Here is a 26,330-nt window from a genome sequence, read left to right on the forward strand (position 1 = left end):
GGATAAAAGTGTTCAGCATGATGAGATCTATCAGAGATCAAATTTTCATTTTAATCATTAAGCCATGTTGGAGTTATTGCCCTTTTTCAACGTTTTTTTGTTATTTTTGATGTTTTTTTCTTTCAAAACTCTTCTCCTCTGACACCACTTGACCAATTGTAACCAAACTTACTTTGAATGTTCCTTGGGGTATTGTGCATAGAACTGATGTGGGGATTTTTGATCTGTCAAAAAACATGGCCGCTATTACAAAATAGAACATAGGGGACAGACAGTAGTTTTTCGCATATATCTCCTAAACCGTTAGGTTTAGCCAAATTCTGACAAGATAAAAGTGTTCAGCATGAAGAGATCTATCTGTGGTCAAATTTTGGTGAAAATTTGTTGACCCATGTTGGAGTTATTGCCCTTTTTGGAAATTTTTTTTCTGTTTATGATGTTATTACTTTAAAAAACCTTCTTCTCAGAAACTGCTGTACAGAATTCAATGAAAGTTGACATTTTTGTTTTATAGGGTATCCTTAACAAAATGACCATTTAGATTTTTGATCGGTTAAAAAACATGGCTGCTGTTACTAAAAATAGAACATGGGGGGGTGGGGGGGGGGTCAGACAGCATATTTTTGCATATATCTCCAAATTAGTTAGGTTTAACCAAATTCTGACTTGATAAAAGTATTTAGCATGATGAGATCTGTCTGGTTAAATTTTGGTGAAAATCTGTTGACCCATGTTGGAGTTATTGCCCTTTTTGGACGTTTTTTGCTATTTTTGATGTGATTACTTTGAAAATCTGCTCCTCAGAAACTATTCTGCAATATTCAATGAAAGTTGACATTTTTGTTTTATAGGGTATCCTTAACGAAATGACCTTAATGATTTTTGGTCGCTGAAAAAAAAATGGCTGCCGTTTCTTAAAATAGAACGATGGGTTCAGACAGCAGATTTTTGCATACATCTCAAAATCTGTTAGGTTTAGCCAATAGCTTTCAATTGCTGAAATGATCCTTATTATAAGGCTTACAAATGTGTGCAATGAATCAAATGGAGTCAAAATTGTCTGACAACTCCTTGTTACAGTTATTGCCCTTAAAAGGCAAAAATTTAACCATGTGAGCGATTCAGGCTCTTGGGAGCCTCTTGTTTTTATAATCGATCATGTATTTTTTACCACTATGTTACTCATTTGCAATTATATTTGTATTACAACATAAGAATGTTCCAAAGAACTAGTTCATTAATATAAGAATGTTCCAAAGGACTGTAGTTCATTAATATAAGAATGTTCCAAGGACTGTAGTTCATTCAATATAAGAATGTTCCAAAGGACTCTAGTTTATTAATATAAGAATGTTTCAAAGGACTCTAGTTCATTCTATATATTTCATATTTATTTGTACAATTATAGGCAAGGGAAGAATAAAACTTTTTTCTGCAGGACCAGAAAATTGAATTCCATTGTATGGATGTGTTTTTACTTATTGTCAAATACTGTAACATACATGTATGTTCAGGTATCTAGTCAAGAATAAAGATTTGTATAGTACAGATTAACATTTGTTAGTTGAGTAAAAGATCATCCTTATGAAATACTCTAATTTATTTTATTTAAGTCCTTAAATGTTACTCCTACATTGAAGAAGTTGAAATTCAATAATGAAGATGTCACGAAGTCAAAACATAACTTTCCTTCCAACCTTTAACATTGATAGAGTAAAGATATTAATGGTTTGGTTAATTAGAACTAACAAGGGGTCTACCTGTGTAGTGCAGAAATACATGTATATTTCATTGGTCCATCTACCAGTCATTACAAATTAATCAGTTGTCTAGTGTAGTGGTTTAAGATTGACTTGATGATATATCCTCACTTATATAAGTACAGTTAAGGGAGACAGGGTTCCAGAATACTGTTTGCTAATTTTTGCCAAAATTTTGCATGAAATTAATAAAATATGCTAACAAGAGGCGCCCAGGAGCCTGAATCGCTCACCTGGTAAAATGTTTGCCTTTCAAGTGAAATATCTCTAAGAAGGAGTTGTCAGACAATCTTGACTCAAAGAGGACTTTGGTAGGAATTATCATAAGGATCATTTCATCAGTTGAAAGTTTCAATCTATCTATAGTTTTCAAAACTACTAAAACATAATTTTTGCCTTTCAAAGGCAATAACTGTAACAAAGAGAACTTCGATCACCACCAGTAGGTGGCCATTTCACAAGGATCATTTTCAGCAACTAAAAAGTTTTCAAGATAGTGGCTGAACACTGTGAAAAAAAAAAAAATTTCAGCTTTCAAAGGTAACAATTCTGACATGGAGTCATCTGACAACTTTGATCCCTTGAATACTTTTTAGACCTTATAATAAATATCATTTCACCAACTGAAAGAATTTGGCTAAACCTAACAGTTTTGGAGACAAACATGTATGCAAAAAATTACTGTCTGACCCTTATATTATTATAAGTAAAGGCGGCCATGTTTTTTGACGCATCAAAATCCCCACATCAGTTCTATGCATAATACCTTAAGGTACATTCATACCAAGTTTGGATTCAATTGGTCAAGTGTGTCAGAGAAGAAGAGTTTTTAAGGAAATAACATTAAAATAGCAAAAAAAACTTTGAAAAAGGGCAAAAGCTCCAATATGGCTCAACAGATTAAAATGAAAATTGGACCACAGATAGATCTCATCATGCTAAACACTTTTATCCTATGTCAGAATTTGTCTAAACCTAAAACCTAACGGTTTTTGAGATATATGCAAAAAAACCTACTGTCTGACTCCTATGTTCTGTTTTTAGTAATGGCGGCCACACTTTTAAACGGATAAAAAATCCCTACTACAGTTCTATGCAGGATACCCCAAGGAACATTCAAGCCAAGTTTGATTCTAATTGGTCTAGTAGTGGCAGAGGAGAAGATTTTTGAAAGAAATGACTATAAAAAAAAATTTTAAATGTGAAAAAGTAGGCAATAACTCCAATATGGCTTTAATAACAGATTAAAACGAAAACTTGACCACAGATAGATCTCATCATGCTGAACACTTTTACGTAATATCAGAATTTAGCTATGCCTAACGTTTTGGAAAAATGTGAGAAAACTACTGTCTGACCCCCATGTTCTATTTTAAGTAATGGCGGCCATGTTTTATGATGGATAAAAAATCCTCACATTAGTTCTATGCAGGATACCCAAGGAACTTTCATACTTAGTTTAATTTAGTTCCAATCGGTCAAGTACTGTCAGAGGAGAAGAGTTTTGAAAAATTGAAAAAACAATGACAGATGACAACGAAGGACACCAAGTGATGGCAATAGCTCACTTGGCCTTCCGCCAGGTGAGCTAAATAGAGGTCTCCAACCCCAGTACCTCCATTGTTTGAAATTTTGTCAGAATCCGACTTCTTTGACAGGACAAGAACTAAACAAAATCAGTGTGTTGAACATGAACATTTGTACCTCATTTTCCTCAGCTTCTAGGCAGAATGATTTTAAGTTTAGTACAAAGTTTTGACCAGATGATGTAGATGTCATCTCCTATTGAGTTTTGTCAGACCTCCACATCTTGAATTTAATGGGACATAGATTTTGTGAAGTTAGCATGATGAACAAAAAACACATTCTTGAGAGAATACTTTCAGATTTTAACAAAGATTAATTGTCAAGTTCTGCTGAAACATAATCTCCAGTTTGATCAGATAATATTTGGAACGAGTTGGATTATACAACTTTTTTGTATGGTTTTTAGTGAGATATATGTGAGTAACAGGTTTAATTCCAGTTTGGTTTAACCAAAGAGTGTTTCTAGAGTGATGACATTTTCACTCTACCAAAAATTTGTTTAAACACTTTGAAACATTGTGTGTTACGAGTGTAAATGTGACTTGAAACATTCAATTATTTTTCCTGGATTTGCCATAAAATAAAGAAATATGGGAAATATGACATTACATTAATTGAATTTGAATTATTCTTTTACCATGTATTACGGTATCTTTTAGACCACCTTTTCTTATGTTCTGTTTAGTCTTATACAGCTATTGTACAATTATTGCACTTTTCTCTACTTTTTGTTGGTTTGTAGTTAGATCTATTCTATTCTTTATTTTAACATGCTATACAATAGCAATATAGCAAACATGAAATATTTACACAGCAATGCAGAAAAAATGTGAGCTAAGTTCACTTGTTGATACCCCTGCTCCCCTTCCCAGAATCCCCAAAATGAAGCCCCAAATTTTGTTCAGATGGAAAATCAAAATAAGTGGCATCATGTGATGTAGAATGTGTGAATGTTTCATCCGATTCCATTCTACTGTTTTAGAGGAGTTGCGGAATAAAAGATAGTCTCCCTTGGTCTACCAATGACAGAGGAGTCTCCCTTGGTCTACCAATGACAGAGGATAGTCTCCCTTGGTCTACCAATGACAGAGGAGTCTCCCTTGGTCTACCAATGACAGAGGATAGTCAAAAGATAGAGAAACAAAAGGTGCATCATTTGATAAAAAATGTGTAAAAGCTTATTTCATTTAATGGTATTAAAGAAGTTGCTGATTAGAACTGGGAACGGACAGACGAACATCATGCTCACTATATACCTCCCACTTTGTAAAGGTGTGTATAATAATCTTCCAAGTAGTGAAAGTAACAGCAAGTAAACACTTGAGTTACTTATAAATTTAAGTTTTAATTCAATTAGACAATTTTTGAAAGACAAATGGCCCTTGAACTTTGCATCTTTTTCATGAAATTGACATTTGATTTTTCTGGATAGTGATTTTATATTTTCTTCATAGTAATATCTAGAGTCAAAGATTCAGTCTGAATTAAGTTCAGACTGAATAATTTGTGATACAATTGAAATTATGACCCTTCCATTTACTAGTTTTGTTGGTGTATAATGGTGAGCAATAACTGGAAAATCTTTGTTAATGAATTAGCTTATCAAAAAAATCAAAGGGATCACAAAATAACAGTAAAAGCCTATTCACATTGACAGGCTAAAGGAGAAATATTTTAATACATAATTATCCTCATTAAAGGTAGTGTTACGTTTACTTTTGACACTACAAAACATTCTGTTGTTGATGAAATGGATCAAGTACTGTAAACATATTAGTTTTCATGTTGTACTAAATTTGGCTAATTTCATGGTGCAAAAATAAGCTCATAAAACAGTACCAGTACTCGCAAAATTGATATTTAATACTAGGAAACATTATTTCTTTTTTTTTAAACCGAAAAAAGTGATACTCAAAAATTTGTTCAGTTGACAGAAACTGTGAAAATAAATATGTTTACAGTATATACAGTGTACAAATGTGTTAAAAGTTTTAAATAATTTATTGCACTAAGATCTATTAATTCTGTCTTGATAAAGTAAAGATGTAGCAATGTCCTCAGGTGTAGCCAGCCTTGTACTACCAATTATAACCTGTAAAAATATCAATTGTACATGAAAAATCTCAAATATGGAAGGAACAACTATAACGTATAAAATACCTATCTTACAAGGGTGGTACTACCAACTATAACCTGTAGAACACCCATCTCACAAGGGTGGTACTACAGACTATAACCTGTAGAACACCCATCTCACAAGGGTGGTACTACCGACTATAACCTGTAGAACACCCATCTCACAAGGGTGGTACTACCGACTATAACCTGTAGAAAACCCATCTCACAAGTGTGGTACTACCGACTATAACCTGTAGAAAACCCATCTCACAAGGGTGGTACTACCGACTATAACCTGTAGAACACCCATCTTACAAGGGTGGTACTACCGACTATAACCTGTAGAAAACCCATCTCACAAGGGTGGTACTACCAACTATAACCTGTAGAACACCCATCTCACAAGGGTGGTACTACAGACTATAACCTGTAGAACACCCATCTTACAAGTGTGGTACTACCGACTATAACCTGTAGAAGACCTATCTTACCAGGGTGGTACTACAGACTATAACCTGTAGAACACCCATCTTACAAGGGTGGTACTACCAACTATAACCTGTAGAAAACCCATCTCACAAGGGTGGTACTACCGACTATAACCTGTAGAAGACCCATCTTACAAGGGTGGTACTACCGACTATAACCTGAAGAACACACATCTTCCAAGTGTGATACTACCAACTATAGCCTGTAGATCACCCATTTTACAGGGGTGATACTACCAACTATAACCGGTAGAAGACCCATCTCACAAGTGTGGTACATGTACTACCAACTATAACCTGTAGAACACCTATTTTCCAAGTGTGATACTACCAACTATAACCTGTAGAACACCTATTTTACAAGTGTGGTATTACCGACTATAACCTGTAGAAGACCCAACTTACAAGGGTGGTACATACATATATTACCGACTATAACCTGTAGAAGACCCATCTTACAAGTGTGATACTACCGACTATAACCTGTAGAACACCTATCTTACAATGGTGGTACATACATGTACTACCGACTATAACCTGTAGAAGACCCATCTTACAAGGGTGGTACTACTGACTATAACCTGTAGAACACACATCTTACAAGGGTCCAGTTTTATCACAATTCAGCTAAATTTTCTAATTTTGCTTTGTTTTATCTTCAATTTTAATGTAACACATTTACTTACAGCAATGAAACTTTGTTTTAATGAAGGCATATATACAACTAGTGAATTATCCTATTTTCAAATTTATTTGAAACACTTTAGTTTTTGGGGCTGATTTTGATATTTTCTGAACTTACTCCTTTCCTTTAGCTTAGAAGACCTTTTCAATGACCTCCACAGAGAACAGTCTTGTAACATGAACAGAGATTTCCCAAATAAGCATGAGAGGAAGACTAAATATGCTCTAACTAGAAATCTTGTATAATACTGCATGAAAGGTCACATGTTCCCATATAACTCAATTGGAAAACAGCCATGCAAAATCCAACTTCATTAGCATAAATATTGCGCAGGGACAACTCCACCTCTGACAAAAGAGAACCGGTTTAATTATTTTTGAATGACCTCCACAGAAAATCACTCTAATTACTGGTGAATGACCTCCACAGAAGATCAGTCTAATTACTTGTGAATGGCCTCAACAAAAGATCAGTTTAATTACTTGTGAATGGCCTCAACAGAGCACCAATCCTATTACTTGTGAATGATCTCTACTGACGATCGCTACAATTACCTGTGAAGTGACTTTAAGAGATGATATGGTATCTTTGATCTGTTTGAGTTCCGTAGAGGTAATTCCACCTACGACAAACAAAATTAACAATGGATGGTCACTGGGCCTTGGCTTGCTGACTGTTCTAAATAAACTGTAAAACATACTTATTAGAGTTCAAAGGTCAATTGTAAGTTCTCTAAGACAGTCAATACTGCCCTGATTGGTGATACCATACAACTCTTATATGTGATAGAAATAATTAACTACAACAGAACTTTAGAGTAGTTTTCAGCATATTAATATCAACTTAATGTCTGAAGCCCTCTCTTAAAGACCTCTTAATTATTTGCTATATACTAATAATCCTTTTCCAATTGCTATGTTCAATTTGTAGTGTTAACTGCCTCTATTGAACAGAGTGTCAAATAGTTTTTATTTGTGTGTAGTAATAATTTCAAGCTATCACCCCCACAAAACTTACCCAAAGCCTGACTTTAAGAGGTCACCAAACCCTGAAGATTTTAATTCTATATCTTGAAGTTCTGGTTTGTTTGGATCAAATATACGAGTAATCAGCTGGTTCAGTAATGGCTTTAGTTGTGTTGGACCTAAAGCACTTTCTTCACAAACCGAGTCAAATTGTTTAAGATGAGATCGAGCAGAAGAAACGGCTAACAGTTTGTCCCACACATCATCAATCATAGTCATAACTATCTCATAATTAATGGTACTGCCAACTGAGAAAAAAATAATAGATTTTACAGCATTCTGAGAGATTTAGGAGTATTGGTCTTAGTTAAAATTATAACCTTTATAAAAATAGTAAATGCCTACTAGGATCACCAAAAGGTTTTCAATAGTGTAAACACACCTTCAAGTAAGCTCTGAAAATCTTATAGTCTTAATGTCTGAGAAATCTGTAAGATCATGACAATAAGATATTTGCCATGTCTTTTATATTTTATGTCCTAGTATGATTTTAGGCTTTGAGGGATGGAACTATTTATTCTCAATTAGCATTTGACTTTGTTTATAATGCTCTGCTATATTGTTAAATCACTGATGTCTGGTCCAGCAGGAATATGTAACATTTCCTACAGCACAGGCAGTGGCTCTATGATAAAAACAATCACTTCCTAGCTGTATAAATTTTCTCAAAAATACACCACTTCCAACAGAATCATTTAGAGCAATTCATATTTCAGAGCATCAACATGTATAGAACATCATTGACGCTCCATCCATATTATTGTTTTGGTTGCTGGCTTCTTTGTTTTTTATACGTTTTTATACAATTTTTTATATTGAACAATGTACATGTAGTTTCTTGTCTTTTTTTTTTCTGTGTACAATTTTTATTAAGGAAGATTCCAGGGAATGGTGTGTTTAACTGTTAAATTCCTATTAATCTGAATATTTAAATCATTGTTTCTGATTAAAATGCTTTTATTTGTCCTGCAATTTCAAGAAATATATTTTCCTATCCTAAAAGATTTCAGTGAGTAAAAAACTGTCAACAGATTTTCACAAAATTTGTTTTATTAATGCCCTAAGAAACAAATCAATATTGTACAATATGTATCCAATAAATAATTTCTTGTTCATATCAGAATTCATTAATGATAATAGAAGTACCCACCTATTTTTTTAGTAACAGGAGGTAAACAGTGTTTCTCCTTCATAATGAACTTGACTAGTTCTGTCTACAAAGTTTAGTTAAAAGAATTATGGTAATGTTTATGTACCAAGTGAGTGATTCCATGACTGTAAATGTATTAACTATCACTTTTTTCTCAATAGTCAAACAAGTGCTGTAAATAGTACAAAAAAAAATAAATTTATGCTATAAATGCTAACTATTTTTCAAAACTTGAAAAATTTATTTTCATGAATATGTTCATAAATAAGAACCAGCAAATAATTACAAAAATAAATAAGTTAACAGTACCCCCACTTATGATCACAGTACCTCCACTTATGATCAGTAAATAAGTTAACAGTACCCCTGCTTATGATCAGTAAATAAGTTTACAGTACCCAAAATGATCAGTAAATAAGTTTACAGTACCCCAAATGATCAGTAAATAAGTTTACAGTACTCCAATTATGATCAGTAAATAAGTTTACAGTACCCCCACTTATGATCTGTAAATAAATTTACAGTACCCTCACTTGTGATCAATAAATAAGTTTACAGTACCCTTATTTATGATCAGTAAATAATTTTGACATACTTAATTTTATTGTTAAATGATGATTGTATTAGCCCTATTGATTTCAGGGTTATTTTCTGTATAAGTAGCATATGTCATATACTTATTTTGACTATTTTTGCAAAAGACTAAAAGCGAGAAAAACAGTACATTACACCTGTAGAACTCAAACTATAAAACATATTTAATATACAATATAAAATGTACCTATCAATATAATCATTTGACCTTTCTAGATAAATATGTTAACATTCTGGTTACCTTGACCTCCTCCTCTCTGTCATCACCTATATTGGTTCCATATACAGAATACACAAATACTATCAGGCAAAATATGTCATCAAGGCTGTAACATCTGAAAACAATAAAGAGCTTTGCAGAGCATAGCATGATAAAACCACAGCATGTTGAACTATGTTCACTTGGGGCAAATGTGGACACAATATTAGTTTTTGACACACTTAATCACAGAGACTTACAGTTCATTATGAACACAATAACTGGTTTGGACACAATATAGCACAAAATTTGAATTTCAACTGAAGGTGAAAAAGTTCTGCTTTACAATAGCTTGAATAAGAGTGATTCAATACAAATCTAGATAGGTTACTGAGTACACAGGTGTTCAGTGGTAATGAAGTATACAAATCTAGATAGGTTACGGAGTACACAGGTGTTTAGTGGTAATGAAGTATACAAATCTAGATAGGTTACGGAGTACACAGGTGTTTAGTGGTAATGAAGTATGACACATTGGTATAATGTAGGGCAGATTTCTACCTAAAGAGCTATTTAAATTACTCAGTAGCCTACATAAATTTATATTGAAACAAGAATAACTCAATTCCAAGCTCTGCTGTAAGGGTTTAATCCATCCCTGTAATTAAAAAATGTTAAGAGATTTAAAGTAATAGTTAACTCATACACCACTATATATCAGTGTGATTTTCTTAGTAACAAATGTACATCAGAGCATGACATACTCACTAAAATTCATAACAGCCAAGAACTAAAACTCAGACATCTTGTACTGAAAACTGACACACTACTATATGAACTGAAAAACTCGGGTAACTACAGCAATTGATCACAATTCAACATTGTAATTTATCTTAATACCAGCAAGTGGAAGTATATAACATAATTCAAAAAATGATTGCAAAAAAGTTGTTCCAATGAATCCACAGTGAATCCATATTTTAAGGTACCTATTCCACTGGGACATCAAAATCAGGATCTTAACAAGAGGCTCCTAGGAGCCTGAATCGCTCATCTGGTTGAATTTTGCCTTTCAAGGGCAATAAATTAAACAAGAAGTTATCCAACAATTTTGACTCAAGAAAACTTTGATAGGACTATCATAAGGATCATTTTAGTAAATGAAAGTCTAAATCTATCATAGTTTTCAAGACACTGGCTGAAAACTGTAAAAAAAAAACCCTGTCATTTTCCCCTGTCAAGGGCAATAACTCTTATAAGAAAGCATCTGACAAATTTTATGCCCGAAGACTTTTGTAGTCCTAAAAATAAGAATCACTTCAGCTATTAAAAGAATTTGGCTAAACCTAATGGTTTTGGAGATATATGCGAGAAACTACTGTCTGACCCACTACGTTTTATTTTTAGTAACAGTGGCCGTGTTTTTCAACGGATGAAAAAAACCTATTTCAATTCTATGCAGGATACCCCAAGGAACACTTCTACCGAGTTTAGCTTCAATTCGTAAAACAGTGTCAGAGGAAAAGATTTTTGAAAGAAATAACATTAAAAATAGCAAAAAACTTTGAAAAAGGGCAATAACTCCAACATGGCTTAATAGATTAAAATGAAAATTTGACCGCAGATAGATCTAATCATGCTGAACACTTTTACCCCATTCAGAATGGGCTAAACCTACCCGTTTTGGAGATATATGCGAAAAACTATTGTCTGACCCCTATGTTCTATTTTCAGTAACAGTAGCCATGCTTTTCTATGGATCAAAAATCCCCACATCATTTCTATGCATAATACGCCAAGGAACACTCATACCAAGTTTGGTTCCAATTGGTCAAGTAGTGTCAGAGGAGAAGATTTTTGAAAGAAATAACATCAAAAATAGCAAAAAAAACATCGAAAAAGGGCAATAACTCCAACCTGGCTGAACAGATTAAAATGAAAATTTGATCGCAGATAGATCTCATCATGCTGAACACTTTTACCTATTCAGAATTGGGCTTGACCTAGCCGTTTTGGAGATATATGCGAAAAACTATTGTCCGACCCCTACATTCTATTTTTAGTAATGGCAGCCATGTTTTTTGACGGATCAAAAATCCTTACACCAGTTCTATGCAGGATATCCCAAGTAACATTCATACCAAGTTTGATTCCAATTGGTCTGGTAGTGTCAGAGGAGAAGATTTTTGAAAGAAATAACATAAAAAAAAGCAAAAAATGTTGAAAAAGGGCAGTAACTCCAACATGGCTTAATAGATTAAAATGAAAATTTGACCGCAGATAGATCTCATCATTCTGAACACTTTCACCCAATCAAAATTTGGCTAAAGTAGTTTCAGAGGAGAAGAGTTTTGAAACGAAGACAACGGACAACGACGGACGCCAAGTGATGGCAATAGCTCACATGGCCTTCGGCCAGCTGAGCTAAAAAGCAATGTACTTGGGAGTCCTCCTCTATTGTGCTGAATCTCAGAAAGTTACACCAGCCATCACATCCAAGCTTGATGTTTTACAGACCTGGTGCCTACAAAGAATATTACATATCTTCTGGCAAAATAAAATATCTAATGGCAAGCTGTACCTGAGAACAAGAACCACCCTGATTTCTCAGGAGATAAAAAAGTGAAAATGGTAGTGGATAGGACATGTTTGTAGAATGCACCCTAAATCCATCAACAGGTTAGCATTATGATGGACTCCAAATGGAAAAAGGATAAGAGGTAGATCAAAGGAGAAGGTCAATTAAGAAAGGAAAGTCCAGCACTGGTCCCAAGACAGATGGTCATGGAGGTCTCGGGTGACAGTCTTATGTGCAAATCAGCATGAAGTGAGCTATATATGTAATTCTACAGGAAATTAAAGTATGGACTAAATACCACTTACCTCTCAAACTGTTCTTTTTCCATTTCACTTTTCATCAGTTTTAGGACCTCGTCCATTGATTCCATTTCCTCAGTGTATCCCTGTACAATCAGCTTCTCTATTCCTCCTAGGCTCTCTAAATGCTGGTTCCTTTGACATTTCAACATTTTATACGTTGCCATGGCATTTTGCAATATGTTAATGTGCTTCAAAATTAGGTCATATTTTCCTCTGAAAAAAAGCATTATCCTGAATTTCAGTAAGTGCCTATACACAACAGACTTTATGTGTGCAAAAACTGCCAAAAATAAGTTCAAGTAACTGTCAGTATTTGTTAGTCAAGTTTTTGTTACTATAATTTAACACAGAATGTTTCACTTTTGATGTTTCACCAGCTTGTAAAAGTGCTGACTATAGCACATTTTCAATGAATACCACTAGCACTTCATGTCCAAAATGTGTGACCATCTGTGATCGTCAAAATCATAAAACAAACCAAAAATATGAAATAAAACCAAACTCATTTACTGTTCACTGTTTTAGATGACAGAGATTGAACAGTAAAAATTTGTCTTTCCTGAAAATAGTTACTTAAATTAAAATCATAATCATATATGTAGTTAAAGCATGAAGTTTGTGACCCTGCTAAATATTTAAATACTTTAATTTATTTCATAAAATTTAAGTTTCATAAAATTTAATTTTAAAAGACACATTTTTGTCACCAAAAGACAATAACTAATTTCTCTGACAAATTTATTTATTTTATTATTTTATTTATTTTATTATTTTATTTTATTTGAGCCTGAAAAGTGCCTTACTTGAACAGTAGGAGAGTACTTTCTATCTGGTCAGCTGTTACTCTGCCTGGTTTACCTGTAAGTTTCAATGGCAAGTTTTCTTTAGAGGCTGCATCAACAAGTTGCCTATTGACATCCATAGTGCCTTCCTAAAACAGAAAATACATAAAAAATGTACCAACAATGTATATGAAATATTCTCCCTAATTCTTAGTCCCTTTAATGGGAAAATAATTAGCTAATATGACATCCTTAACAGGACGCTGTCGCTCAGAGTAAAATAATACAGCATAAATGGTCAGCCCATGGTAAAACAATTGAGTTTCCGTGATTTATTTCTTAAGTTCATCTCATTTCTGGTCAAAATGGATTACTAAAAGTACAGCTCATGAACTGATCTAACATATTCCTATTTACTTCAATCTCCATTTAATCATCCTTTAAATATAGATCTACATGTATTTAATCATTTGTTAATGTTAATAGTTCATATTAAAATTGCCCTAAAGGTTTCAGAGAAAAAAAATCTGAATTTCTTCAAATTCTTTAGAATAATTAGTTGAGGAAAAAATAGTACACCAATCAAAGTACTTTTTCAGGAAAATTACAATGACATTTAGCTGCAGTAAATTATTTCCGACAAGAAATGTCTGTAACAAGTCAGAACCATTGCAGAGTTTTCCTACATTCTGGATTTTACCTTGATATTCTCATTTATTATACAGACTTTCCTTTTAGACTATACCTTTGACTATTGCCTGGATTGTATCAGTAATTTTGCTATTACCCTTCATTTGGTATCAACATACCACCTTTATGATCTCTTTATAAACTACATGGCAACTTATAATAAAGTTATACACACCTTCAATTTACTGGTAAGGATTGTGTGAAGATGTTGTTGGGAATGTCCACTGAAGGATGCCAGACAACCTGGTAATACTGTTGAGGATGCATCTCTGTCAAAAGACAAAAGATAATACAAAGTATGGTAATACTACAAATTATGAAATTAGTGCATGCAGTCATTATTATAACTTTACTTCTGCAATAGAAAAAAAAAGAGAGTTTCCTCTAATGAGGACAAACATTCTACAAAAATTATAATTGCATAAAGCAATTTGTGAATACCATGAATTGCAATATTTTTAAAGTTTTTTTAAGTGAGTTTAAATTTTGGCAGATTTTTTATATTTGAGAGCTTTGGTGGTTCTTTGGGTTGCTTTTTTTAATTTGTAAGAGCATGTACCTATGGGATGGATTACATGACAAAAAGGTAGCAGATATTGTAAAAAAATTTAAACATGAAATCGCACATTTTTGTACAGGAAGTTGATATTGGACAGCAGCCAAATTCGCTTACAATGTATGGGCCATGTATATAGAGCCTCACACTTAATTAGAAATCAATCCAACCAATGGGAACCTAAATTTTTGTGAGGGAAACTTTCACTATCATGCCGTATAGTGAAATATGACAAAACCCCATGAATCAGGAAGTTTATATTGGACAGCAATAAAATCACTTACAACATATGCCCCATCTATATAAAGCCACACACTAAATTCGAAATCAATCCATCCCTAGGAAGCTGAGAAAACTGTGACTGAATTCGTACAGATAACAAAAGATGCTTCAACAACCAAAGGTGTACAGGAACTAAAGTTGTAAAAAATCTCCATTTCTAAGGATATGTTACAAATTTATCTTAAATGATATCAGTGCAATAATATTTTACACTCAGAGAGCCACAAAGAAGCAATGTAAAAGTAATATTTTCTTGGGCATGATTTTGATATTGTCATGATGTTAAGAAAATCAAGTGAATTTTTTTAAGTGTAAGGATCTACCTTTGGTATATGAAGAACCCTGCAGCTACAGAAAATACCAGTTTTTTTAAGAGTCATTTCTAATATCCAAAAGTCAACAGTGCTATACATCATGTGACATTCCACATAAAAGCAGTTATATCCAAGTACATGGCCTAGCAACACCAAGGTAAAATGTAGTCATTGCCAATCAAACTCCAAGAATTTACTAGGACATGCAAAATTGTTTTCCTTTTACCTGTGAACATGACATAACATAGACATGTCTACAGACACATCATTATTGTGACCTGGTAACCGTGGCAACACAGCAGCAATTCTGTCAAACAACGTCTCTGTCTGGTGTGAACATGGTGTGGCAGTGTCTAATGTTCTGTCAACAAATAAAATGGATGCCTTGTTCTGAGCATTCTGAAAATAACAAAAGTACCTCACTGTTCAGTTCAGAGAATTTTCCAGCCAAAAAAACTTATTCAAGTTCTCTCTATAATTTTGAAAGAGGTATAATAGAGGGGCCTGAAGGGGGGTCTTTTCACGATTCACAAGTTGATTTTTTTGTCAATCACGATTCACAGAAAATAAATTTCAATGATCACGAATCATGAAAATATAAAAAGAGTATCCCCAATCAATCTAAATAATAGAGATTCAGAAGCTGGTTGTTTGTGTTGTAGATTGGTTCAATTAAGCTACAATCAAATACATTACTGGCTCATTACTTGTTTACGTGTTGAATTCTCCCAGGTTCAAAATTAAATCGTGCCACTTCAACTTTTTCAGCCAAGAAAGACAACTCAATGAAACTCTTTATTTCCTTAATGGAAAAAAAATCACGAGAATGAATATATATGTCTCAATCACGATGAACGAATATAAAACTCCAATGAAAACGATTCACGAAAAATGCTTTCATCATGAATCACAAAAAATAAATCTGTAGAAAAACGGATCACAATAGCAAAAATGCGCCAATCACAAAGAACGAAAATAACCCATCAGACCCCTCATAATACAACAGAGAGTTTTGCAGTAAACCTTATCAATTTTGGATTAATGACATTTCTGGATGAACAAGAATAAAGTCCCAGACTGAAAATTGACAACTACAAATAAAACAGATAAAAAAAGATAACTCCATGTTATACTATCTAGAACTAACTTTGGTACAGAATAACCACATGTAATACTACTTTAAACTAACTTTGGTGCAGAATAACTACATGTAATACTACTTAAAACTAACTTTGGTGCAGGATAACTACATGTAATACAATCTAAACTGACTTTGGTGCAGGATAACTACATGTAATACTATCTAGAATTAATTTGGTGCTAGATAACTACATGTAATACTATCTAGAACTAACTTTGGTGCAGGATAACTACATGTAATACTATCTAGAACTAACTTTGGTGCAGGATAACTACGTGATACTATCTAGAACTAATTTGGTGCTAGATAACTACAAGTAATACTATCTAGAACTTTGATGCAGAATAACTACATGTAATATTATCTAGAACTAACTTTGGTGCAGGATAACTACACGTAATACTATCTAGAACTAACTTTGGTGCAGGATAACGACATGTAATACTATCTAGAACTAACTTTGGTGCAGGATAACTACATGTTATACTATCTAGAACTAATTTGGTGCCAGATAACTACATGTTATACTATCTAGAACTAACTTTGGTGCAGAATAACTACATGTGATACTATACTGAACTAATTTGGTGCAGGATAACTACATGTGATACTATCTAGAACTAACTTTGGTGCAGGACAACTACATGTAATACTATCTAGAACTAACTTGGTGCAGGATAACATGTAATACTATCTAGAATTAACTATGGTGCTGGATGTAATACTACTAACTTTCCTCCTCATCTTGGCAGGTGAATAATTAGCCAGTTCTGTTGCTAGAATTCTGCTTGTTGGTCCAAGACAATAGCAGTCTTCATTAACTCCAAGCTCTGATAGTAAACTGTCCACACATGATATAAAGGTCTGAAATCAATGACAAAATATGACAGTACTTGTACATGTATATACATTTGTATCAGTTAAATTTTGCACTGAAACAAGCAATAAGTACCAAATCTAAAGTCTGTGGTTTGACTTGGCCATTAATCAAGCCTACAGAGAAGCATGCTACCATGACACCACCCAGCAAGTACCAACATCCTGAAGATACACACCAAGTTCTAAATTATTCCACAGCTAGATTTTAAAGCTTGAAGTTCTCAAAAGATTATGATGCCATCAAATTAAGAACAATCTAATAAACAGGAACTGAACAGGTTTTAAAGAGTCAATCCTAAGAAACAAAACCAATACTACCCACTGTACATCAAGCTAAGATGCATAACTGTTTCAAAAAATATACCCTCAAAAACTAATGGTTCAGATTATGGAGAATATGGACAGCAGTGAAACTAAATGTCATGAGAAAAATAGGGCATCAATGAAACATTAAGTAATACCCCGTCATGTATTGGTGAAAAAAAGGGAAGGCAAAATGTTAAAGAGGCCGAACTCCAAAACTACATCCTGGATTTTGCCGAAAATTAAACAACTGTCTAAAGTTTCAAAAAGTTATATGGTCTGTTCTGAAGTGATCATCTGACAGACAGACAGATGGGGACACAACATTTTGGAGGGTATCACATAATACATGTACCTCACCACTTCACATAGCAGGGTATAAAATATCACATAATACCTCACCACTCCACAGGGTACAAAACTGGGGCATTCAGTTATACATTACCTTATACCAGGTCTGGAGGCTTGAAGGAAGGCATGAAGCATCAAGATCATCCAAACATTCAAACTGTTTCTTATCCCCCTACAATGGAAACTGCATTGAACCTTGATTTCACAAATACAGATAATCGACCCCTCATTGCATCCAAAAAGAGTTATTTTTTAGTATTGCACTACATCAAATCTAACCTATTTTAAAAGTTATTTATTCAATATTGTCATTCTTTAATATGTTCTGAGCTAGCTTTTAGTAACTGTAAGCTTTTTTTAACATCTCATTTTGTCTATATGTTGTATGTTTATGGTATTCCATGGAGAGATTTTGATGTATTACTTCTTGAATTTTATGGCAGTTTGTTTCTTGTTTCAGTTCATTTTTGATCTTACATAAAACTCCACCCCAGACATGCACCTGTCGATAGAGATGTTGGTAATTAATGTGTCTTAGAGTCGTTATTTGACTTTTTAGTTTATTTGGATAAAAAATTTTATTGTTCCACTAATGTGGATTTGATTACTATGTTGACAGAGCCTTTCAGAGCTCAAATCTGTGTTTACATTTGTTGAAGAACTGTTGGTGATCTATTTACTATTTTGTATTAAGGATATGTTTACATTTATTGAAGACCTGTTGGTTATCTATTTACTATTTTGTATTAAGGATGTGGTTACACTTGTTGAAGACTTGTTGGTGATCTATTTACTATTTGTATAAAAGATGTGTTGACACTTGTTGAAGACCTGTTGGTGATCTATTTACTATTTTGTATTAAGGATGTGTTTACACTTGTTGAAGACCTGTTGGTGTCCTATTAACTATTTTGTATTAAGGATGTGTTTACACTTGTTGAAGACCTGTTGGTGATCTATTTACTATTTTGTATTAAGGATGTGTTTACACTTGTTGAAGACCTGTTGGTGATCTATTTACTATTTGTATAAAAGATGTGTTTACACTTGTTGAAGACCTGTTGGTGATCTATTTACTATTTTGTATTAAGGATGTGTTTACACTTATTGAAGACCTTTGTGATCTTTGTAAGTATCTATTATTGTTTATAAAGGTTATACAATGGTGTATTTGTTGTGTTTCATCATATCTGTTCTATTGTAAATGAATCATATAAGTAGAAGTGGATTCATTTATTATCTGGACATTACACTACTGAAGGTGAATTCAAAGCCAAAGACCAATTTGTATTAATTTGCTACTATTGGGTACATCAATATGATGTATACTTATCAGAATTTATTATTTCGTGTCATTACCAAACTTATTATAGAAATAGTAACTCTTCACATTTTTTATCAGCAATTCTACAAATAAAAGTTTTTTGTTGATAAAATTTAGACTTTACTCTATAAAGAACCATGTTTTATACTTTTGAATGGAAGATAGGGACCCATTCTTCATTACAGGCTCATGTGGTAAGACTTACAAGCCCCTTCATTTGAAACAAACAAATCATCACCTGAGAAATAAATTATAACCAATGCATTTGACTAACCAAATATTGAGTAATTTTCTTCATGTAAGCAAAGAATATGGACTAATCAGACAAATTTTGAGTAATATTTTTTGTGTTGAATCCTTAATTCTTTTCAATTCAGTTGTCAATGATTTTTCAAATTATTGTATTCCTTTTGCTGAGTATGATTTCTAATGAAATTGTTCATTTAAAGTCATCTCAAAGCAGACATCAATACAAACCTTTTTACACTGTATTTTAAGCTGTTTTACATCTGTTTCAATCAGAGGAAATAACTCTGTAAATGCTGGAGTCACAAATGTTGTACTGGAGATACATGACATCACTAGAGGAACATGCTTTATTTGAACAGTATAGTTCTGAAAACAGTAATTAGTTTAACATTATTCAGTGAGTAGGTCTACGGAAAATTAAATTTGTGAAATCCAATTTGGATTTAAATTAACCAAATTACAACCTGTCATCAAACCTTACAATTTTTCAACAAATTTTTTTCTCTTTCGATAGACCCTTTGGGTAGAATAATTCTAGTTCTACTGCAAATTTTACAAATTGTAATTATAAATATATCTGATAATACAACATCATCTTACATGTAATCTGTTGCTTTTGTTGCCTTTTTTTTTTAAATGTGAGAAAAAATTAAAATACATTTGATACTCCAGTTCCTCAAATTACTGCATTTTTAAATCTTATTTTTAAGTCCTATAATGCTCAAATCAAAAGAAGGGTTTTTTAATATTATGATACATGTACACAATAAATAAAAGTTTAACTGTCCATTCCCAACTGTTTGATCTACTAACTCTGAAATAAAAACAAAATCAGAAAGAAAAGATCAAAGGGAGTTTTTTTTCCATGATGATATCACACCAAACAGTTACTACAATCATACAAATTGTCTTGAAAAATTGTAGGATATATCTATGGACAGGCAGATGAAAATATGGTGCTATATCATAATGTATGTCAGACAAAAGATCTGCAAATATTTTTTTGAATCTCAAAACACTTTTTGAATTCTGGTAAATGCATGTGTGGACAGGTACAAATGTACAAAAAAGTGTATACATCTAATACATCCTCCAAAGTACAAACCATATTTCCCATCCATTCAAGAACTTCTTCCTCCAAAGAATCAAAAACTGTATGAACATCCTCATCAAAGTTTCCTGTCATGTTATACAGATGCATTCTGGGAGTTACAGATGTAATAATGATGACATACTGTAGTTGACTAGATCTAATTATGTCTTGGATTTTTCCCTTTGTTGTTGTTTCATCTAGACTATTACTGGTTATGAACACAGCTTTCTTTTGAGAATCTTTAGCACACTACAAAGAGAAAAAGAACTGTGTGAACTCAAATTTACATACAATATAGTTATCTTATATTCAAACACTATATATATTATATTGTGTATTGGGCAAGAAAACCCAAGAAAACTATCAAGGTCTAACTATAGCACATTCTAATTATCTCAGAGATGAACTGATGTATTCATATATTATAAGGTTGTAGTCAGTTACATTTGTATTAAAGTCCATTTGAGTTCTATAAATCTTCAAACATAACTTATATTTTCCAAAAATTTTAGGGCCTAATCTAAAGGGAGATATGAGCAAAAAAACTTTTCATTCTTTGTGATCACTTCTTCAATGTGTCATTGACAGGGAGAAATTTTCTTAAGATTACATAGACAAGCATTGTTATTTTTCAAACAGAATTCTCTAAAATCTCTCCTTGTCATTAATGTCAAGACTAGGACATAAAAGTTGTATGTTTTTTTTTAAAACTGCAATTGCTTTTCTAAAGTGCATACGTACTCAGAGAAATATTTTCAGAATTTTATCTCATCAGACCTGAGAAATTCCCATTAGTCTTAATGTAATAAAAATTCTCAATATCTATAGATAAAGGATGAGAAATTTGAGAATAGGTAAGGTGAATACTTCAAAGAGACAACAAATACACTGGGATGAAAAATGTCCCCTTTCTCATAGTCAATTGTCATTTATAGATATTTAAATGAGTTGATGTCATGTGTCTCATTTATCATGTTTATATACCTGAATACTGAAATAGCTCTTACTTAAGCAAACAATAAAGAATAAAAATATATAAAATTGAAATTACATAACACCTGATAGGAATATTTTTTGTTTCTTGTAATATAATATTATATTCACACTAATATTGAGAAGATGATATAACCTACATGTAGATTTACCATAATGTAATAACCAATAGACATGCCAATTCAGTCTGATTGTAAGCATGATAACACTGATCTCATTTAACATATTCAAAATATCTAAATAAAAAATAACCTCAAATGAAGAAAGTTCTTTGACATCCACTGCACCTGCTTCAGTAAGGGAAGATAATCCACCACTCCAGTGAAGATTCTCAGCAATAGGATTGTCTAAGAAAACAACAGCTTTATTTACATCTGTCAGAACTTCATCCCATAGATCACTTGATACCATAGATATTGTCTTCATTGTCCTCCTCAAATTACTGCTACATACAACTTGATGTTCCTATTATGTTAAGGTAAGTGAATAAGAACTTGATTGAATTGTGTCAAATGGACTTGACTACAAACCTAATTCAATTTAAAAAAACAAGTACATGTAAGCAGGGATGGATCCAGGATTTGAGTTTAGGGAGTGTTAATTGAATGAAATGCCGTACAAAGCAAGGCAAAAAATATTATGAGGTGAAACTTATGGTGAAAATTTGGGGGGGGGGGGCGTACGCCCAGCACACCAGTCCTTGGATCCACACCTGATAAGGTAGGCATTGGCAGAAAGATTGTGAATATAATGGCGGGTAGGAGTATCAATACTATGGTGAATGACATGTTAAAGGAAAAATTGAAATTAAACAATGCAGTATCAACCAGACACTTGTTTTGTTAATTTTTACCATGGGCCAATAGAGCATTCAGTATCACAAAGCTAATTCAGGTTGCCGTAAGTGAATTAAGTGACAGCCACTTAAGAAATATTCTTTACTGTGCTCACAGTTAACACATACAATTGATACCACAGAAGAATATTTTGTCTTTGTCAAGTGAGCATACTTGTGGATATCAATTTTTGCAGTTTGAAAAAAAAAAAAGATTAGCGTTTAATAGTGTTAAGAACAATTTACTCAGTACTAATTTTCATGCTTATCTGTCCATTGTGAAAAAAGCAACAACACAATAAAATGTTTACAGTAAGTACATGTATTTAGTCATGAATTATCATAATGACTACACTATTTAGTTATTAGGCTAAAAAACAATGTGTGTGTTGCCTACTATGACCTAGAAAAACTAACCATCAATTTATTTTCTAAAAGATATGCATACCTCTTAACTTTTCACACAGATCATGTGGGAGATATTTCCCCACTGACACTGTCTCATGTAAAAGATTTTTACATAAAAGCAATTTTTAGAATAAAAATAAAAATTCTATTATTTAGTATTTCTCACAGAATATATAGTAATATGAACCAAAAACCTACCACAAATCTTATATTTTTATGTGGGAGAATCTACATAATTTTTATTGACTATATATATGTAGAAGGGTAACATGTATACATGTAGATAATGGATATGATATGTAGATCAACTTCACACACTCATTTAAAAAGTTTCATTTCACATTTCAAATTTATTTCAAACCTGTCCAAAATGTAATTTGCAATTACATTTAAAAAATTCTACTTAAGAAAATAATAATTTCCTAGATGTACATATGATTTTTTTTTAAACAGATAGTTTTCATCAATATAAATTTATTGCTCAGTTTTTTTTGTTAAAATTACTGCACTTCACTTCCTGTTAATCAATTATAAAAAAATATTGGTGAAAGGATGAAGACTTTGACTGATAAGTATCTCAACAAGCTGAACACATTTAATGCTTCTCAACACATTCTGCAAAAACTAAATTTCCTTATAGCAAATTTACCATGTATTACTAAACATCCTTCAAGGCCAAAAAGAAGTCCCTAAAATCTTCATTTGAGTTAAAATGTGAGATCTCATTTCCCATTGCATGTTAAAGCTAGATAACAGTTAGTTACATATCTCTGTAATTACAGGTCTATGATTAAAAGTATACTTGTGATTGATTAACACAAAAGTGTATAAATATTGTTTACATGTGTGAGAAATCTTGATGGAAACACCTGATTTGATAAAGAAATATTATCGAACTTATACGCAATTGAACGACTACTAGTGGATTTGCAAACTGTGTTCATTCAATAAACTAAAGCTTTCTATTTGTGTTATATAATAGTAAGGCTGCATATTTGATAGTGGCAGCAAGCCCCTGTGCTTAAAATGGAAGGATTTCATGTTAGTCAGACACAGAATGTCACAGAAGTTATGATGACTTGTGCTAAAGTCGATGCTATCATCTTTACAAGATGTTTAAAAAAACTGTTATAAAATCTTGGACGAAAATGTAAATATCCCACATGTTAAAAAGTACTTTAGTGCTAATGCATGGGATGTTCTTAAAATTTTAGTTTCTACAAAGAAGGACCAGTGTGAAAAGAAATGTTTCACATCTAAGGAGATATTGTCTGACCAAGACTCACTAGCTTGTGATTGCTGTCTGGAATAACAGCGTTATGATTTAAAATACGGTACTACGAATCACCGGAATGCCCCGTAATCACCGAAATGCCCCTACAAATCACCGGAATGCCACCGAAATGCCCCTTATTTTGTTGTAAAACTATTAAAATTTTATAAATATTGATTCTATGAGATGTTATGAGGTATATCTACATAATAAAATTTTGATATTTTTACACGAAGATTTTTTATTGAAAGAAATAAATATTAGCATCAAAGAAAGATAACTCTCGCTTATTGAAACATGAATGTACTCTGCATAATAATCGATTACATACAGAAAACGATGCAAGTTTTTATCTGTTTAATAAATTATTTGCAAATCAATTGTATAACAAATAATAATTTATTTATTTTTTGTAAAAAAGGACAATTGAAAAATCGCCCTTTTTTTAATCTTGCCGATCATAAGTTCTACCGCTCGTCGTTCAAGGGTCATTTACATAATTATACAAGCTAATTATAAATCAGATCTGAGAATTTAATAATTATCACCAAAATGCAATCTTAATTAGTTAATTTCTAATGAAGAGACAATAATTTTTGACACTAGTTTTTTTATGATCTTAAACTTGTATTTGATCTTCCGCTTCTCATCATTAAAAAATAAAAATGTATATAAGGTTAAATATATTTATGTTCTACAATCATACCACATTCTGATATTCAGTATGGCTGGGTTATACCCCTGCACTGAATGCAAAAATGAATGTGGTGAAGGCACCATACAATGTAATTTGTGCACCCGATGGTTGCATGTTCAATGTGTACCCATGTCCGATGTGCAGCTCAAGTCATGGTCGCAACCCATGCTGACCTTCCTCTGCCGCAAATGCTGCTTTGTGAATGGCGAGTTTGACCTGCAGAAATCCTTGCAAAGGTAAAATTTCATTTATATATTTTTTTTAAATCCGGGTTCATATATTTATTTATCAAGTCTATCATAATTAGTACCATACTGAATTTTTCCCCACGGAGAATTACACTGTACATAGCTTTAAAGCATAAAGTCTATTCAGTTTGTAAATTTAAAATGCTGAAGACATAAATGTAAAAAACGATTTATTTTAAATCTCAAGTTTAACATCACTGTTCATGTTAAATAGTAGCTATATGTCATATGCCTGAGACGCTTCTTAAATAGTTGCTGAATGATTTTACATGCTTATTATCATTTATATTTTTATGATGTGTTAATCCTTACATTTTTTTAATAGTAGCTTCATATATTCTGTGTTTTGTAAGAATTTGCTATCTGCTTTGCTGACATATTATTGACTGTGTACCAATAAAAAAATATTATGAACTAATTTCAGCATTTAGTTATCAATTAAAGTCTATGAAGTATAAATCATATTGAGTTTCCACCTGATTACTGGTAATTACTAGAGATTGCGCAACATAGTCTTTATCTCCAATGCGAGTTATCGCTCTTTGAACTAATTGACGCTTCGAGAAACAACACTTTAAAATATTTAATTATGGTAGGAATTATGCATTTATGAAAATTTTAAGCATTAATCTTTATGAAATTCATCATGTAAAGTCATTTGAAGGGGCATTTCGGTGATTTCAATGGGCATTCCGGTGATTTGTAGGGGCATTTCGGTGATTACGGGGCATTCCGGTGATTCGTGTTACCCTTTAAAATAAGCCAGACTGAATTGTGTGCAAACAATCAACGTTTGACCAAGTTCTTGTGGTTCAATTATAAAGAACTTTTTTAATGGTATCAACAAAATGACCACACCTACCAGTGATTTTAATTCCTGTAGAGCTGTGGTATTTTACCTTGGTATAATTGAGTTAGACAGTCCAGACCAAAAGATTTACAATTGTTTATTATCATATGTAGCTTGTGCTATTAGATATGTTTCATTCAACCTTATCACACTTTCTTCAGCAATTTATTTACTGTGTGAAAGGACATGCGCCACAATGAAAAATTTTCCAAATGGAAAATGAACCATGTGTTCCCATTGCCTAGCAAGCATGTTACTAAAATACATTTCACCAAGCCCCTGTGGTTAGAAGTGCCAATGGTAATAGAGACCTTAAAAGTTAAAATCAAGAACGTTGAATTTCCAGTGTTCGCTTCTATAGGCAATGTACATGCATAAACTATATTGCCATTTATAAACACATATATCAGGAGAATGGTTTGGGTGAGTTGTCCAGCTGAGAACGGAGGGGAACGGGAAAAAGCAAAATGGGAAGTGCAACGTTCAAAACGACATAATTGAAGAGAATAAAGTCGGACCTCTGCTTTGTCGTACCTTCTGAGTAACCTCCAGATGCTCCTACATTAAGCTGTGAAT

The 26,330-nt window shown here is 32.7% G+C and overlaps 2 protein-coding genes across 6 annotated transcripts in view; one reads left to right on the plus strand and one right to left on the minus strand.

Moving 5' to 3' along the window:
* Positions 1-5,329: 5,329 nt before the first annotated feature.
* On the minus strand, positions 5,330-26,232 carry LOC148610990 (sec1 family domain-containing protein 2-like). 5 transcript variants are annotated; one of them, XM_088590964.1, is made up of 15 exons: positions 26,066-26,232; positions 21,696-21,908; positions 20,463-20,699; positions 19,586-19,723; positions 17,879-17,956; positions 16,984-17,115; positions 15,337-15,509; positions 14,134-14,227; positions 13,290-13,417; positions 12,490-12,699; positions 9,649-9,742; positions 8,814-8,877; positions 7,656-7,911; positions 7,193-7,260; positions 5,330-5,439 (listed from the first exon to the last, which is right to left on the minus strand). In XM_088590964.1, exons 2-14 carry the CDS (start codon positions 21,867-21,869, stop codon positions 7,206-7,208), a joined length of 1,833 nt encoding a protein of 610 aa, XP_088447090.1. In that variant the 5' UTR covers positions 21,870-21,908; positions 26,066-26,232; the 3' UTR covers positions 5,330-5,439; positions 7,193-7,205. The 5 variants fall into 5 exon arrangements, with proteins under 5 accessions (XP_088447090.1, XP_088447087.1, XP_088447088.1 ...); XM_088590961.1 differs by having other exon boundaries at positions 7,193-7,325; XM_088590962.1 differs by having other exon boundaries at positions 7,193-7,325; positions 25,767-26,232.
* LOC148610991 (beta-1,4-mannosylglycolipid beta-1,3-N-acetylglucosaminyltransferase brn-like) overlaps positions 21,784-26,330 on the plus strand; it is a 39,583-nt gene continuing 35,036 nt past the window's right edge. Inside the window, exon 1 of the mRNA XM_088590978.1 lies at positions 21,784-21,921. The gene's annotated coding sequence lies outside the window, so the exon portion shown is untranslated. The remainder of the gene's footprint in view (positions 21,922-26,330) is intronic.

This window comes from Perna viridis, chromosome 7, assembly GCF_037379345.1.
Source record: "Perna viridis isolate PV_CMFRI_1.1 ecotype Kerala chromosome 7, ASM3737934v1, whole genome shotgun sequence".
Taxonomy (NCBI): domain Eukaryota; kingdom Metazoa; phylum Mollusca; class Bivalvia; order Mytilida; family Mytilidae; genus Perna; species Perna viridis.